At 39.3% G+C, this 13,520-nt stretch overlaps 1 protein-coding gene across 1 annotated transcript; it reads right to left on the reverse strand.

The window, feature by feature from the left end:
* Window positions 1-292: 292 nt before the first annotated feature.
* LOC141614252 (uncharacterized) lies at window positions 293-817 on the reverse strand. The gene has a single exon (XM_074433013.1). The coding sequence runs from the start codon at window positions 815-817 to the stop codon at window positions 293-295; it is 525 nt and encodes a 174-aa protein (XP_074289114.1).
* Window positions 818-13,520: the final 12,703 nt, after the last annotated feature.

Below are 13,520 nucleotides of genomic sequence, written 5' to 3' on the forward strand. Positions count from 1 at the left end.
GTAGAAGCGTAACATCTTGGTGGTGTGAGCAATAAACTTATACGGAGTACTATTTAAAATAAATAAATAAAAACTAAGTTTGACAAGCTTATTTCACCATGTCATGCACGTTAGAAGCACCAAGTACTTATGTATGAACGTTTGGTTGATCCTCAGATCGCAATTCCGTAGAAGTATATATTTAAGTTTTTTTTTTTTTTTTTTGTTGAAATGTAAGATTTCATTAAGCACAAACTTAGGTAATACAACCTAACAGTTTTACAAACTAAGCCAATTTGATAGAGACATGCCTCTATTTACATACTTCAATACTTTTTAACCATTGCCTATCAAGCATATCCAATTGGTTCTGAAAAGTACAAATTCTCATCTTAGTAACATTCCTAGCCGACCTAACCACCTCAGCAGGCTTGACCAGGGAGTGCTCCACCCTTGCTCTATTCCTTTGCAACCAAATGAAGTAGAAACAAGCCATAAAAGCACAAAGTAGAACTCCTCTTCTATACTTAGACCATTTCTGCAGCCAAATCAATCTAAGTATATCAGTAGATGGAAGGGCAACATGGCACAAACGAGCCATTTCTAACAATATAGTTCTGCTATACGGGCACTGCTGGAATAAGTGCAAATGTGTCTCTGCAGCACTCCCATATAGCAAGCAATCATCATCAGGAGCAATACCCAGACCAAACAGTTTTGATTTAACCTGCAAAGCTTCTCTGGCAATAAGCCAACAGATGAATTTATGCTTAGGTATTGCCATCTTGTTCCACACAATACTATGCCAATCAACAGGATGATACTTCACTCTCAACATCTCATAACCACTCTTCACAGTATAACCCTTAGCATCAAGTAACCATTGTCCCCGATCGAACCGGAACCGAGCTTATCACGAACTCTGCAAACTGATCTCCATCCCCAGCTAATATCACCACAGGGTACATACTCAGTCCAGCTCCTGCCTTTTAAATAAATCTGGCTGATCTATTTCACCCAAAGCTTATCAGGATTAAAGAAGATCCACCACACTAATTTACCCATAACAGCTACATTCCACACAAAACTATCCCTTAAACCCAGACCACCCTCCTTTTTAGGTGAACAAATCTTGGCCCAACTGACAGGGGGTACTCTCAGGTGATCAACACTGTCATCCCACAAATAGTTTCGATAGATGGAGTTCAACCTATGCAATACACCCTTAGGAATAACAAAGATGTTCATCCAGTAAGTGTATAGAGAAGTCAATACTGAATTAACAAGTACCAACCTTCTTGAATAAGACAAGTGTCTGGATCCAAAACTTACAATTCTTGCAGTAATCTTCTCAACCAAAATTTGACCTTGAGATTTTGTTAACCTACCAGCTGTAATAGGCACTCCAAGATACTTAAATGGGAGCTGCCCTTCCTGAATTCCAGTGGCAAGCAATATGTCCTCCTTAACTCCCCCAGGAACCCCATTAAAATAAGCATTGGTCTTGGGAGGGCTCATATGTAGACCAGAAGCCCTAGAAAAAGTAGCAAAAGCTCTAAGTATTACCATGATAGAACCCACATCACCTTTACTGAATAAGAGCAAGTCATCTGCAAACATCAAGTGTGACAATTTGAGATTGCCACACATAGGGTGATATTTGAATCCCATATTTTCTGTAACATAACCCAATATCCTGCTCAAGTACTCCATAGAGATAGTAAACAAGAGAGGAGACAAGGGATCCCCTTGCCTTCACCCTTTCTTTCCATTAAAAAAACCAAAAATATCTCCATTCAGAACCAAGGAGTAACTTGCAGTCCTAACACATTCCATTATCAAGGATATAAAATGGGTAGGAAACTCCAAAGAAACCAGCATCTCCTCTAAGAAATCCCAACTAACTGAATCATATGCTTTCATCAAATCAACTTTCATCAGAAATCTAGGGGATACTGATTTCCTATTATATAACCTGAATATGTCCTGGCATATAAGAATGTTTTCAACTATGCTCCTTCCCTTAATAAAACCACCTTGACTATCACTGATCAACTCAGGCAGCACCCCAGAAAGTCTTGCACACAAAAGCTTAGAAATACATTTGTAAACCACATTGCAACAAGAAATTGGACGAAACTGAGTAACATTCTGAGGCATTGCACACTTAGGTATTAGTGAGATGAGGGTATGGTTTGATTGTTTAAGTAATTTACCAGTTTGGAAGAAATTCTTAATAGCAAGACACACATCCTCCTCCACAACATCCCACACATCTTTGAAGAAGGCACTAGAATAACCATATGGCCCTGCAGCTTTATGGTTAGGTATAGAAAACATAGCCTTCTTAATTTCATCATTAGTGACAGGTCTCAACAGCAACTGTTTATGATCTTCAGTACACACCTTCCCCATCTTAACCACTCTGTGACTAATATTCAAGACTTTCTCAGAGGTACCCAGCAAAGTAGTATAAAAACTCAAAAAGGCTTTCTGAATTTGCTGAGGATCATCACACTTTACCCCCTGAGTATCCTCAATTTTGATAACCTTATTCCTGATCTGCCTCCCCTTAATTACACTATGAAAGTATTTTGTATTGTCATCACCTTTATCAACCCATATAGCCTTTGATTTTTGCACCAGGAACTCAGAACAGGCAGACTCCAGGAACCTTACACTACTGTTAGCCTCCATCTCTTGAACAATAAGTGCAGCATTAGAAGGATCATTCCTCAGCTTTAATTGAATAAACTCAAGATTCATTTTAGCCCTAGTAGTATTGTTAACAACATCATCAAAATTTTCCTTGTTAAGTTTCTTCAGAGGCCATTTTAAGGATTTCAACTTCTTAACCAGCTGAAACATCAAAGTACCATTCCAACTAGTATCCCACACTTGCTTCACACACTCCTTAAAATCCTCAGCTTTACTCCACATGTTATAATACTTGAAGCTTCTCCTTGGTTTAAAAGTATTACTATGTTCTTGGATCACACAGGGAGTGTGATCAAAAACACTTTCAGTATAGAAGTGAGCATAGGTACTATCATTACTCCTAATCCAAGCTTCATTCACCAAAACTCTATCCAATCTACTAAAAACACTAGAGGAAGGCTCTTGTTTATTAGACCATGTATACAGAGAACCTATGGCAGAGCAATCAGTCACCCCACATTCAGCAACACACTGATGAAAATCATCCATCTCCTCATAAGTGGAGTTACCTCCTAACCTTTCAGAAGGAACCAAGACAGTATTGAAGTCACCACATATAACCCAAGGTCCCTTAACTTCTTTATTATAAGCACGCAGGCTAGACCACAAAGCTTTCCTTTCATTCAAATCATTAAAGGCATACACCATAGTACACTTAAACTGAACACCAGTGCCTAAATACTTAACCTCCATGTGAATAGATTGTGCAGTATAGTCTATGAAATTAACAGAAAACATAGAAGGCTGCCACATAACCCAAACACGGCCCCCTTTGTGATAAGAAGTATTAGTAGCGACACACCAGTTAGCACAAATATTATTACGCACACTATTTAGAGACAAATGCTTCACCTTTGTCTCAAGGAGACCAAATAACCCAATTTGATGATGGTGTAAGAACCATTTAATAGTATTCTGCTTGGTTGGGCTATTTAGTCCCCTAATGTTCCAAAATCCAAAATTATACATTACCCCCAGAGGGAGGTAATGCACTACCATTTACAGAAACCACACCAATTCCAACAGAAGGTACTTCCCATTCTTTCCCCAAGTCACCTGGAACTGGTTAGGCTTCTCAATAGGAGTAACTAGTCCTGACTCCTCAGTGGCAGGCACTGGAACAACAGGCTCAACTGGTGGTCGAGCTTTAGGTCTCCACTGCTTAACTACCTCCTTTGGAGCCTTAGGTTTGGCAGCCTGTGGCTGTTTTGTTTTCCTGCAACTTGCAGAAGCATGACCAACTCCCTTACACGTCGTACAAAGGATTGGTTTCCATTCAGAAACAATCTTAATAACAACCACATGACCATCTTTATCTAAGAACTTAATCTTATCAGGGATTGCCTTGCCAAAAGGAACTTCCACCATGACTCGGGCAAATCCAAGTCTAGTCTTATCCTTAGTAGCCGCATCACATTGAATATATTTCCCCAATAAGCCTGCAATTCTGGGAAGACACTTCCCCCAAAATTTCAGAGGAAGCCGTTCTAATCTCACCCAGACCGGCACCTCCTTGACATCCTCCTTCACTAAATCAACATCAGGACTCCAAGGACGCACAATAAAAGGTTTATTGTCGAACAAGAAGTGCCCTTGTTGCAAGACACGATCTTTGGCAGCACTAGTGGTAAATCTCACCAAAAATACTCCATTCGGAAGAAAAGATACCTTATCTATTGGAAGATGAGCCCAGATTCTCCTGATAAAACCATCTACTACTTCTACTGGCGGATTAGCACCCAATATGAAGCAATATACCGAATTTGTCCAGTACTCAATTTCCTCCTTGACATCCTCTGAGGAGAACCGTAACAGAGCATCAGGTTCCTCCTCAATCACTTCGAGCTGGTTCTTCCCTTTCCTCCTACGCTGAACCACCCACTCCTGTTCATCAGGTTGGAGTGAATCCAGGTCATAAGGTTGAACCCCAACAATCGAATTCACGCTTTTTGTTTTCTGAATATCCTCATCCGACGGACCCCCAACCACCACCATAGGAGTAGAGGACGCATCAGAAGACGGCACAGCATTAGTAGTACCAGATTTAGGACTTTTGGATTTAGAATTACCAGAGATCAGAGGGGGAAATTGTTCAACATTCGAACAATCAATAGACATGTTTATGAATTTTAGGGTTTAAGATATTTTTAGGGATTTTTTTAGGGTTTATGAATTTTAGAGCTTTTTCTCTACTATCTCTTCGCATTTCTTTTTACTACATTTATTTGTGTTTCTCCCACAGTATATATTTAAGTTACTATATCATGAAACTCAGGTGAAATTAGGATAAACATTTGTTTTGTATATATAATTATTCTCCTATATATGGAATCCTACTTAAAGCAAATTAAACCAATAATAATTGTAAAATATATATACTATATACCAAAGCTAGGAATTTAGAATCCAGCCGAATCATACTATGGGGGTCTTGTTAAGTTGTCTTGTTAAGGCACCTTGGTATATGGGGGTATTACAGTAGTTGTGTATATTTGTGAGCGAACTTTGATGGTGTCGAGTGTGAGCGAACGTTGGTGATTGTGAGCAAACTCTTGTGAGTGTAAGAAAATTTCGAGGATGAAGTTCATTTTAAGGAGGGAACAATGTAACATTTCATTTGGTAGATGTCTTTACTTGTCCGGGGAGAGGATGAGAGAGATTTTAGAGAGATAAAAACCTCTAAAATCTAATTAGGGATCTTAATTACTGCAATGGCAAAATCTAAGAACCCTAAGCATAATAATCCTAAATCAATTAATCATAATAATAGTAGTACATCATCTATTAATAATACGTCACATATTAACTCAAAATCACAAAAAAATGGTACTGTAGATACTTCTATCGCTAGTACAAGTAAGGGAAAATCGAAAACACCGCACTCTGCTCGCAAAATCAATCTTAAACTCATCCCCACTGATTCGAAATTGGATGTGATTTTGGAGGATAGTGAGCAAGAGGAGGAGGAGATTCCTGAGTGTGAAATTGTGCAGCAGCTACCGCCTCTCAGGCTTACGACTGCAGATGTGGAAGGTGAGATCAATTATTGGTCTTCTGCTGTATTTTGTTACATTCTAGGTGCGAATCCTCCTAGCAGTGTTATTACTGGATTTATTAAGCGTGTGTGGCAACCTTATGGTGTTGATCGAATTTCGTTCTTACCGAATGGTATCTTCTTAGTTCGATTCAAATCTAAGGACAAACAGATAGAGGTTGTTAATAATGGTCATCTGATTTTTTATAACAAACCCGTCATTATTAAAGAGTGGAGTCCTGATGCTGAATTGATAAAACATGATGTGAAGTTAATTCCTATCTGGATGAAACTCTATGGGCTTGATATTAAATTTTGGGGATCTGACAGTCTCAGGAAGATAAGTGGATTAGTAGGCAAGATGATTCGGTGTGATGATGCCACTAAGCATCGTATGTTTTTAGGATATGCCAGGATCATGATTGAGGTCCAAATAGGACAACAGTTCCCTACTGAGCTTGAATTTATGGATGAATTGGGTAAAATTCAGAGGGTGACTGTGGTCTATGATTGGTTACCTTTGTCCTGTGATAAATGTAAAGGGATGGGGCACACGACTGAGCAATGTAGAAAGGTTGAAGGGGCACCAAAAAAGGTTTGGAAACCTAAGAAGAACCAAGGTCCACCAAAAGTGGCTACTCCTAAACCAAAAACTGCGCCTAAGCCTGTCACTCTGTGGTGATACCTATTCCGAGAGTTCGGTGGTTACTCCGAAACTCCGGTTGTCACCCCCGCAGAGGTATTGGAATCATCAAACAGTGTGAAAGCAGTGAGGGAGGTCCTTCTTTCCCAAGGAGGTTCATTAGCAAGATGCTTAAGCATGATAATGGGGAGCCCAGGGTGTTCACTCCTAGAGGGTTGAGCTTTATGGATGCACTTACATTGTCTTTGCAGAAAGCTAGAAATGAGAGTAGGAAATTGATAACTCCTGGAACTCGATGAATATGGATAAGTTGGGTTTTTGGAATGTTAGAGGTCTGAATAGCCATAATAAACAAAAAGAAATAAGGTGGTTCCTTCACCAGAATAAAATTGGGCTATTTGGATTATTAGAGACTAAAATAAAAGGTAGTAGTTGGTTGAATGCTAAAAATAATATGTGTGAAGATTGGTCTATATGCACCAATAATAGTTATCATAAAGGGGGAAGAGTTTGGTTATTGTGGGATCCTCGATTTTTATGGTGGATATATTGGACATCACTCGCTCAAAGTATTCATTCAAAGGTGTTTGATAAAGTTAGGAAAGTTACTTTTTGGCAGACTATGATCTATGGATTTAATAAAATTCAGGAAAGGGAGTCTCTCTGGCATGACTTGAGAGGTTATGCTATCCTGATTGATGGTCCTTGGGTGGTTTGTGGTGACTTCAATAGTATTACTGATACTAATGATAGAATTGGTGGATCAGAGGTGACTTGGGCTGAGATGGCCCCTATGAGAAGAATGATTGCTGACTGTCAGCTGCAGGATTTGAAGTGTTCAGGTTCTTTTTATACCTGGAACAATAAGCATGAGGATAAAAAAAAAGTGTATAGTCGAATAGATAGGGTGTTGATCAATGATAAATGGTTTCAGGTTTTCCCTGAGGCTGTGGCTACCTTCCTCCCTGAAGGACTTTATGATCATTGCCCGTGCCTTATAAAATTTGCTGAGGAACCAGTTAAGAGGAGAAATAGTTTTAAATACTTTAATATGTGGGCTTTGTCTGATGATTTTGGAAGCACTGTCAGTAACAGTTGGACTCAGGATGTATGGGGTACTCCTATGTTCAGAGTTGTGAGTAAATTGAGGAGATTGAAGTCTGAGTTTAAGAAGTTGAATAGAGGACAGTTCAGTGACATTGAAAATCTCACCCATGTCACTGAGCTTGCTCTTCAAAGATTTCCGAAGCGACTTTCTAAGGATCCTCTGAATGTTACAATTTGCAGAGCCGAGAAAGATTGTGTCACCGATTTGAGTAAATTACTCAAAGCTAGGAATGTTATTTAGCTCAAAAAGCTAAAGAAGGATGGATTAAGGATGGGGATGAGAATACCTCCTTTTTTCATTCCAAAGATTAAGAGAAGGAGAATGAGGAATAGGGTCTATCGGGTGAAAGACATGGATGGCCACCGTGTGTACTAAGCCCGAGGATATTCAAAGTTGCTTTTGAGAGATATTATAAGAACCTCTTGGGTACCTCTCAACCTGTTAAATCTATTTACAAAAAAGTAGTGAAGTCTGGTAAGGTGTTGACTGATGCCCATAGAGAGAAGCTAACCAATCCTCTATCTGATGAGGAAATTAAAGTTGCAATGTTTTCCATTCCTGGAGACAAAGCTCCTGGACCTGATGGGTTTAGCAGCCAGTTTTTCAAGGATACTTGGCATATTGTGGGGAAAGATGTGTGCCAGGCTATCGAAATGCTTATCGATGCTGGAAGGTTCTGAAAGAATTGAATAATACTACACTCACTCTCATCCCTAAAACCGAGTTACTGACAAAGGTGTATTGCAATTCAGGCCCATTGCCTGTTGCAATACGTTGTACAAGTGTTTGACCAAAGTCATTTGCACTAGAATGAGTACTATTCTGCCTGAGATAATTAACCCTTCTCAGGGAGCTTTTGTTAAAAATAGAGACATTGTGGGGAATATCCTCATATGTCAGGATCTCATTAAGTTGTATAATAGAAAAGTGTGTTCTCCACGAATTATGATGAAGATTGATTTGCAGAAAGCCTATGATTCCATTGAGTGGAGCTTCTTGCAAGAAATGCTAAGTGCCCTAAATTTCCCTCAAAGTAGCATTGCCCTCATAATGGAGTGTGTTTCTTCTCCCTCATATACCTTGGCCCTGAATGGGGATGTTTTTGGCTTCTTCCAAGGTCAAAGAGGGTTAAGGCAGGGAGACCCTCTTTCCCCCTGCTTTTTACCATTTGTCTTGAATATCTTAGTAGGCTCTTGGGGATGCTGGACAGGTGTAAGGGATTTAAATATCATCCATTGTGTGCTAAACTGAAACTTACTCACTTGTGTTTTGCTGACGACTTACTGTTGTTTAGCAGAGGAGACTTGCAGTCTGTTAAACTTTTGCTAAGGGCTTTTGAGATCTTTTCAATGGCTTCTGGGTTAAAGATGAATAATGGAAAATTAAGTTTTTATAGCAATGGGGTGAGTGAGGCAATAGTGCAAGGCATTGTGGAGGCTTCTGGTATGAGGAAGGGTGGGCTACCTTTCAGATACTTAGGAGTCAAAATTGTGCCAAAGAGATTGGGGATACTTGACTGTCAATGTTTGGTGGATAGGGTTACTGAGAGGATATCCAGGTTAGGGGCTAAGCAACTATCCTATGCTGGTAGACTCACATTAATCAAATCTGTGTTGAGTACCCTTCATATGTATTGGGCACGGATCTTCATTCTGCCTAAGAAGGTGATTTCTGATATTGAGGCAATTTGTAGGGCATTTTTATGGCATGGTCAGAATGCTAAAGAATCTCCTGCTCTAGTCTCTTGGAAATCTGTCTGTCAGCCAAAGAGGAAAGGGGGGTTGGGTTTGAAGAACTTGCACCTCTGAAATGTAGCTTTATTGGGGAAATATGTTTGGTGGGTTGAACTTAAGACTGATCATCTCTGGGTGAAGTGGGTACATACTGTTCATATTAAAAATGCTCAATGGCGTGATTATGAACCTACTGTCAACACTAGTTGGGCTTGGAGACGTATCTGTCAGGTAAAGAAACAAATGCAATCTTGGTTTTTTGATGAGAATTGGAGAGCTGGATTGCCTGAGTATACTGTCAAATAGGGGTATAGCTGGTTGATTGAAGAAGGAGTTGATGTTGCGTGGTATCCTTGGGTTAACAACAGGGTAATGCTACCAAAGCATCAGTTTTTTATATGGTTGGTAGTTCAGAACCGCCTTTCTTGACACACAGACAGTTACCGAGAATGGGTATTATTCAAATAATTGCTTTGCTTTTTGTGTGGGGATGTCAAGAAGATCTTAATCATCTCTTCTTTAGTTGTCCTTTTAGCGAGACAGTGTCTCACAATCTTTGAAAGATTGGCTACAGGTGGGTATTCCTTGCCATAAAGTTGTGGATTGGTGGTTACATTTAGAGTTCGATCCCTTTTGAAGAAACAAATTAAGTCACTTGCACTTGCTCAGACGATGTATTTGATTTGGAGAGCTAGGAATTGTTGTAGAGTGGAGTATGTAATCCCTCACCCTGTTAGACTTATAAAACAAGTGAAGGGGACGATGCTTATGAGAATGAGAGTTAGTCTTATTACTGTTAGTCATAGAGTTGAGGAGTGGCTAAGTAATGTGGGGTTGAGTTGTAATTAGCTAGAGTTTTGGACTTTAGCTATCAAAATTGTATGTTTGGCATTATGAATATATATACTTACCTTTCCCAAAAAAAAAAAAAAGATGTCTTTACTTGTTGAATGCCATTAGTATTGAGGTGTTAGTGAGATTATGGCGTTAGTATTGTGGGAAGCATAATGATGGTGATAGGTTGAACGTGATGATGGTTGTAATGCTTGAGAGTTGGTGTTGAATTAATGTATTATTAGTATTAGTGTTATGGAGCTTTATAGGTAGTACTAAGGGTATTAGAGTATGTGAATCGCGTGTGAGGTTGACCTTGTCCATTGAGTTGATGCTATGAGTTATCGAGACCCCCTTTCGTGCTAGTGATGCATTGGCTTTGTGAGAGGATAGTAAGGTTGAAGGTGTTTTGTGTAGTTCGGGCGTGAACTTCAGGGATGAAGTTCATTTTAAGGGGGAAAGACTGTAATACCCTTGAGTTTTAGGAAGCACTCAGCCGAGTAAGGAGCTACACTCTATTGAGTAAGCTATACTCGACCGAGTGGTATATATAGATCGAGTGTGTTCTAGGCTCAATCCAAGTCCTTTTTAGATGGCACTCGGCCGAGTGGCTAGTGGCTGGTGCACTTGACCGAGTATAGTACACTCGACTGAGTGTTCTCGAGCACTCGAACGAGTGATCCGGTTCAGACCCAAAAATGCGAGTTTTAGTTCCTGTTACTATATATAGTTGTGAATAGTGTTTTGCCTCTCTCTATGAACCCTAAAACACTCCCTAACTCTCTTAAACCCTCTCCAGACCTTTCTTATTATCTTTTTTGAAGATTCAATTTGGGATTTGAAGATTTAACATCATCCTTCATCTTTTCTTTACCTTTTTCATCTTGTGAGTCAAGATCTATTCTTTTTATTTCTCTTATTGCTTTCCTAAACCTATAAATTAGGATTATTTGGGGGCTTTGTTATTTGGGTACATTAATTGGGTTTTGGGTAATTAGATGGTTGTAATAAGTAATTATATGTATTAAATTGTAGTAGGACATGATTGTGATAGGAATTACTTGATTCATCGTACGATGTGACTTCTTAGGGGAGGATTATTGTGCTTGCTTGCGGGATTGCTAAAAGGTAGGATTTTCCCTACTCGGTTTCAATAATTTAGGTATTTACATGTGTCATTATTGTTATTGGAATTGCATTATACCATAATAATGGATGATCATTGTTAGTCTCATATTAGTATTGGAATTGCATTATAACATGATATTGGAAAATTATTGTTGGTCTCATACAAGTGTTAGAGTTGCATTATAACATGATAATGGGTAATTGTTGTTTGCCTCATATAAATGTTTTTTTTTTATTTGTTTTTTTTTTGTCAGCTGGAAAGAAAGGTTCCTAGTGTAAGCTCATAGCCTGTTTTGCCAAGGCATGAGCTCTGTAGTTACAGTCCCTACGTACATAACTAAAGCACAAACAATGAAAGACAGATGAAATAAGAGAAATCTCATGTAAGATGCCCCTAATATGGTGATGCTTGGTCTGCTTTCCCATCCATTGCGTCAATAGCGGAAGACAATCAGAGGAAACTTCAACGTGCAGTATTCCTACCTGTCGTGCCCAGGAGATGGCCTCCTTTAATCCTAGTGCTTCAGCTTGAAGAGGAGATTCAGCCCGACCACAGAGAAAACCATCATATCTAGTTTCCCCTTCAGGCCCAAGTACAATCCATCCATAACCCGCAAGACACGATTTTTTCCAGCTGGCGTCAACATATATACGTACCATAGAACAAGAAGAGAAACATCCGATACAGTAAAAGAGCCGTCCCGCACGGAGCAGCTGATAGTCAATATCATCGTCTGCGGAAGAACATGGGACACCATCCTCAAAACCAGGCGGATGCAAAAGATCATTGTTAATCTTACCGTTGGCTTCAAGAACATCTTTAATCAGTTGACGAGTCTTGGAGAAAAAGACATCCGGGTTAAAGACTTCACCCCTGAATCAGATGCTATTTCTTAAAGTCCAGAGACTAACCAAGATCACGAGAAAGTATAAGACGAGATTAACCCCATCCTTAAGACCGGACAGGTACAGAAACCAGTTTACAATCCAGTCACGAATATCAAGAGAAGGAAGGTAACTGACATTAATACCCAACCCTGATCCAGCCCAAATCCTTGAGCTTAGAGGATAGTCACGGAAAAGGTGATCAAGGGTTTCCACGGAATCGCCTGCATTGTTACACAGAACACAAGAGGAAGCCCAATTCATGTCCCTTTTAGCAAATTCACTACCAACCGGAAGGGAACTAGCAATAATTTTCCAGAGAAGAATTTTTCATGTCCGAGGTCCCGGTAGATTCCATAATCTTTTCCTACAAAAGAGCTTCCAGTTCGCGTGAAGCCGTTTCTTATCCTTTCTAGATCCATGTTCATTGAAATAATCGTGAAAGATAATGCCATATCCACTCTTAACAATGTAAATGCCACTGGTAGTGAAGGGCCAAAAGATCTCATCTCGTGGTTGTGAAGCACGAAGAGGGATGGCCTAGATTTGATCCACGCTTCCGTCTGCAAAAAGTAATTTGATTAAAACTTCATTCCACCCTCCATTATTAATGCAGATATCCTTAACACGAAGATCTTTTAAGAAAATAAAGCTTTCCTCAAGAAGGCAGTCCTTAGGCTCCGGTATTTATCCGTGGTTTCCCACACATTAAGATTAGAATCAATCCCTGGTTTCCAGCCAATATGTTCCCTAATAAGCTTTAAGCCATGGGTGATGCTCCGAGCCCCCCAGGAAAAAGATGCTTTACTGCAAAGCCATGTGTGATTTTCTATTCCTAATGGTCCCATAATTTTCTCTCGAAAAACTGAACAGAAAAGCGATGTCTCATTTGACACGAGTCTCCACGCATGTTTTGCCAATAAAGCTTGATTGAGACAACCCACATTTCGAATACCAAGTCCCCCTTCACTCTTCAGTAGACTAGTGAAAATTCTACTACACCAGTGGAGGCACTTACCTGATTTACATCCTGTTAGGTTCATATACCTATTATTAGACTCCTCTAATAGTGAACTAATTAACTTATTAATTATTTGTTCTTTAGATCTAGTGCATGCATAACAAAATGAAAGATTTATAAGAAGAACAATGTTCCTTACATTGTTATGTATTTCGAAATTATGGGCACAAGTAAGGTCACCTTCCTTCACTTGTTCTTGAGCTTAATGAGATGGATGATCCTCCTAAGACTCCAAGTATAGAAGCCACTCTAATAAATTGCACCCAAGATTAATCCCAAAAATTCCTACTAATATTAACTAGATATGTAGTAGAAATATATCCTTAATAATACTAATGTTCTTGTATTACTACCTCTAGTAATATATGATAAGTGTATTAGTATTTTAGAGAGTTTTGTTGAACATGCATGTGAGGAAAATTAGAGAGTAAAACAAG

Source organism: Silene latifolia, chromosome 11, assembly GCF_048544455.1.
Source record: "Silene latifolia isolate original U9 population chromosome 11, ASM4854445v1, whole genome shotgun sequence".
NCBI lineage: Eukaryota > Viridiplantae > Streptophyta > Magnoliopsida > Caryophyllales > Caryophyllaceae > Silene > Silene latifolia.

What these genes read in the sequence shown, in the direction of transcription:
- LOC141614252 (XM_074433013.1), bottom strand. Translation starts at nt 817, where the DNA reads ATGTTGAGAGTGAAGTATCATCCTGTTGATTGGCATAGTATTGTGTGG.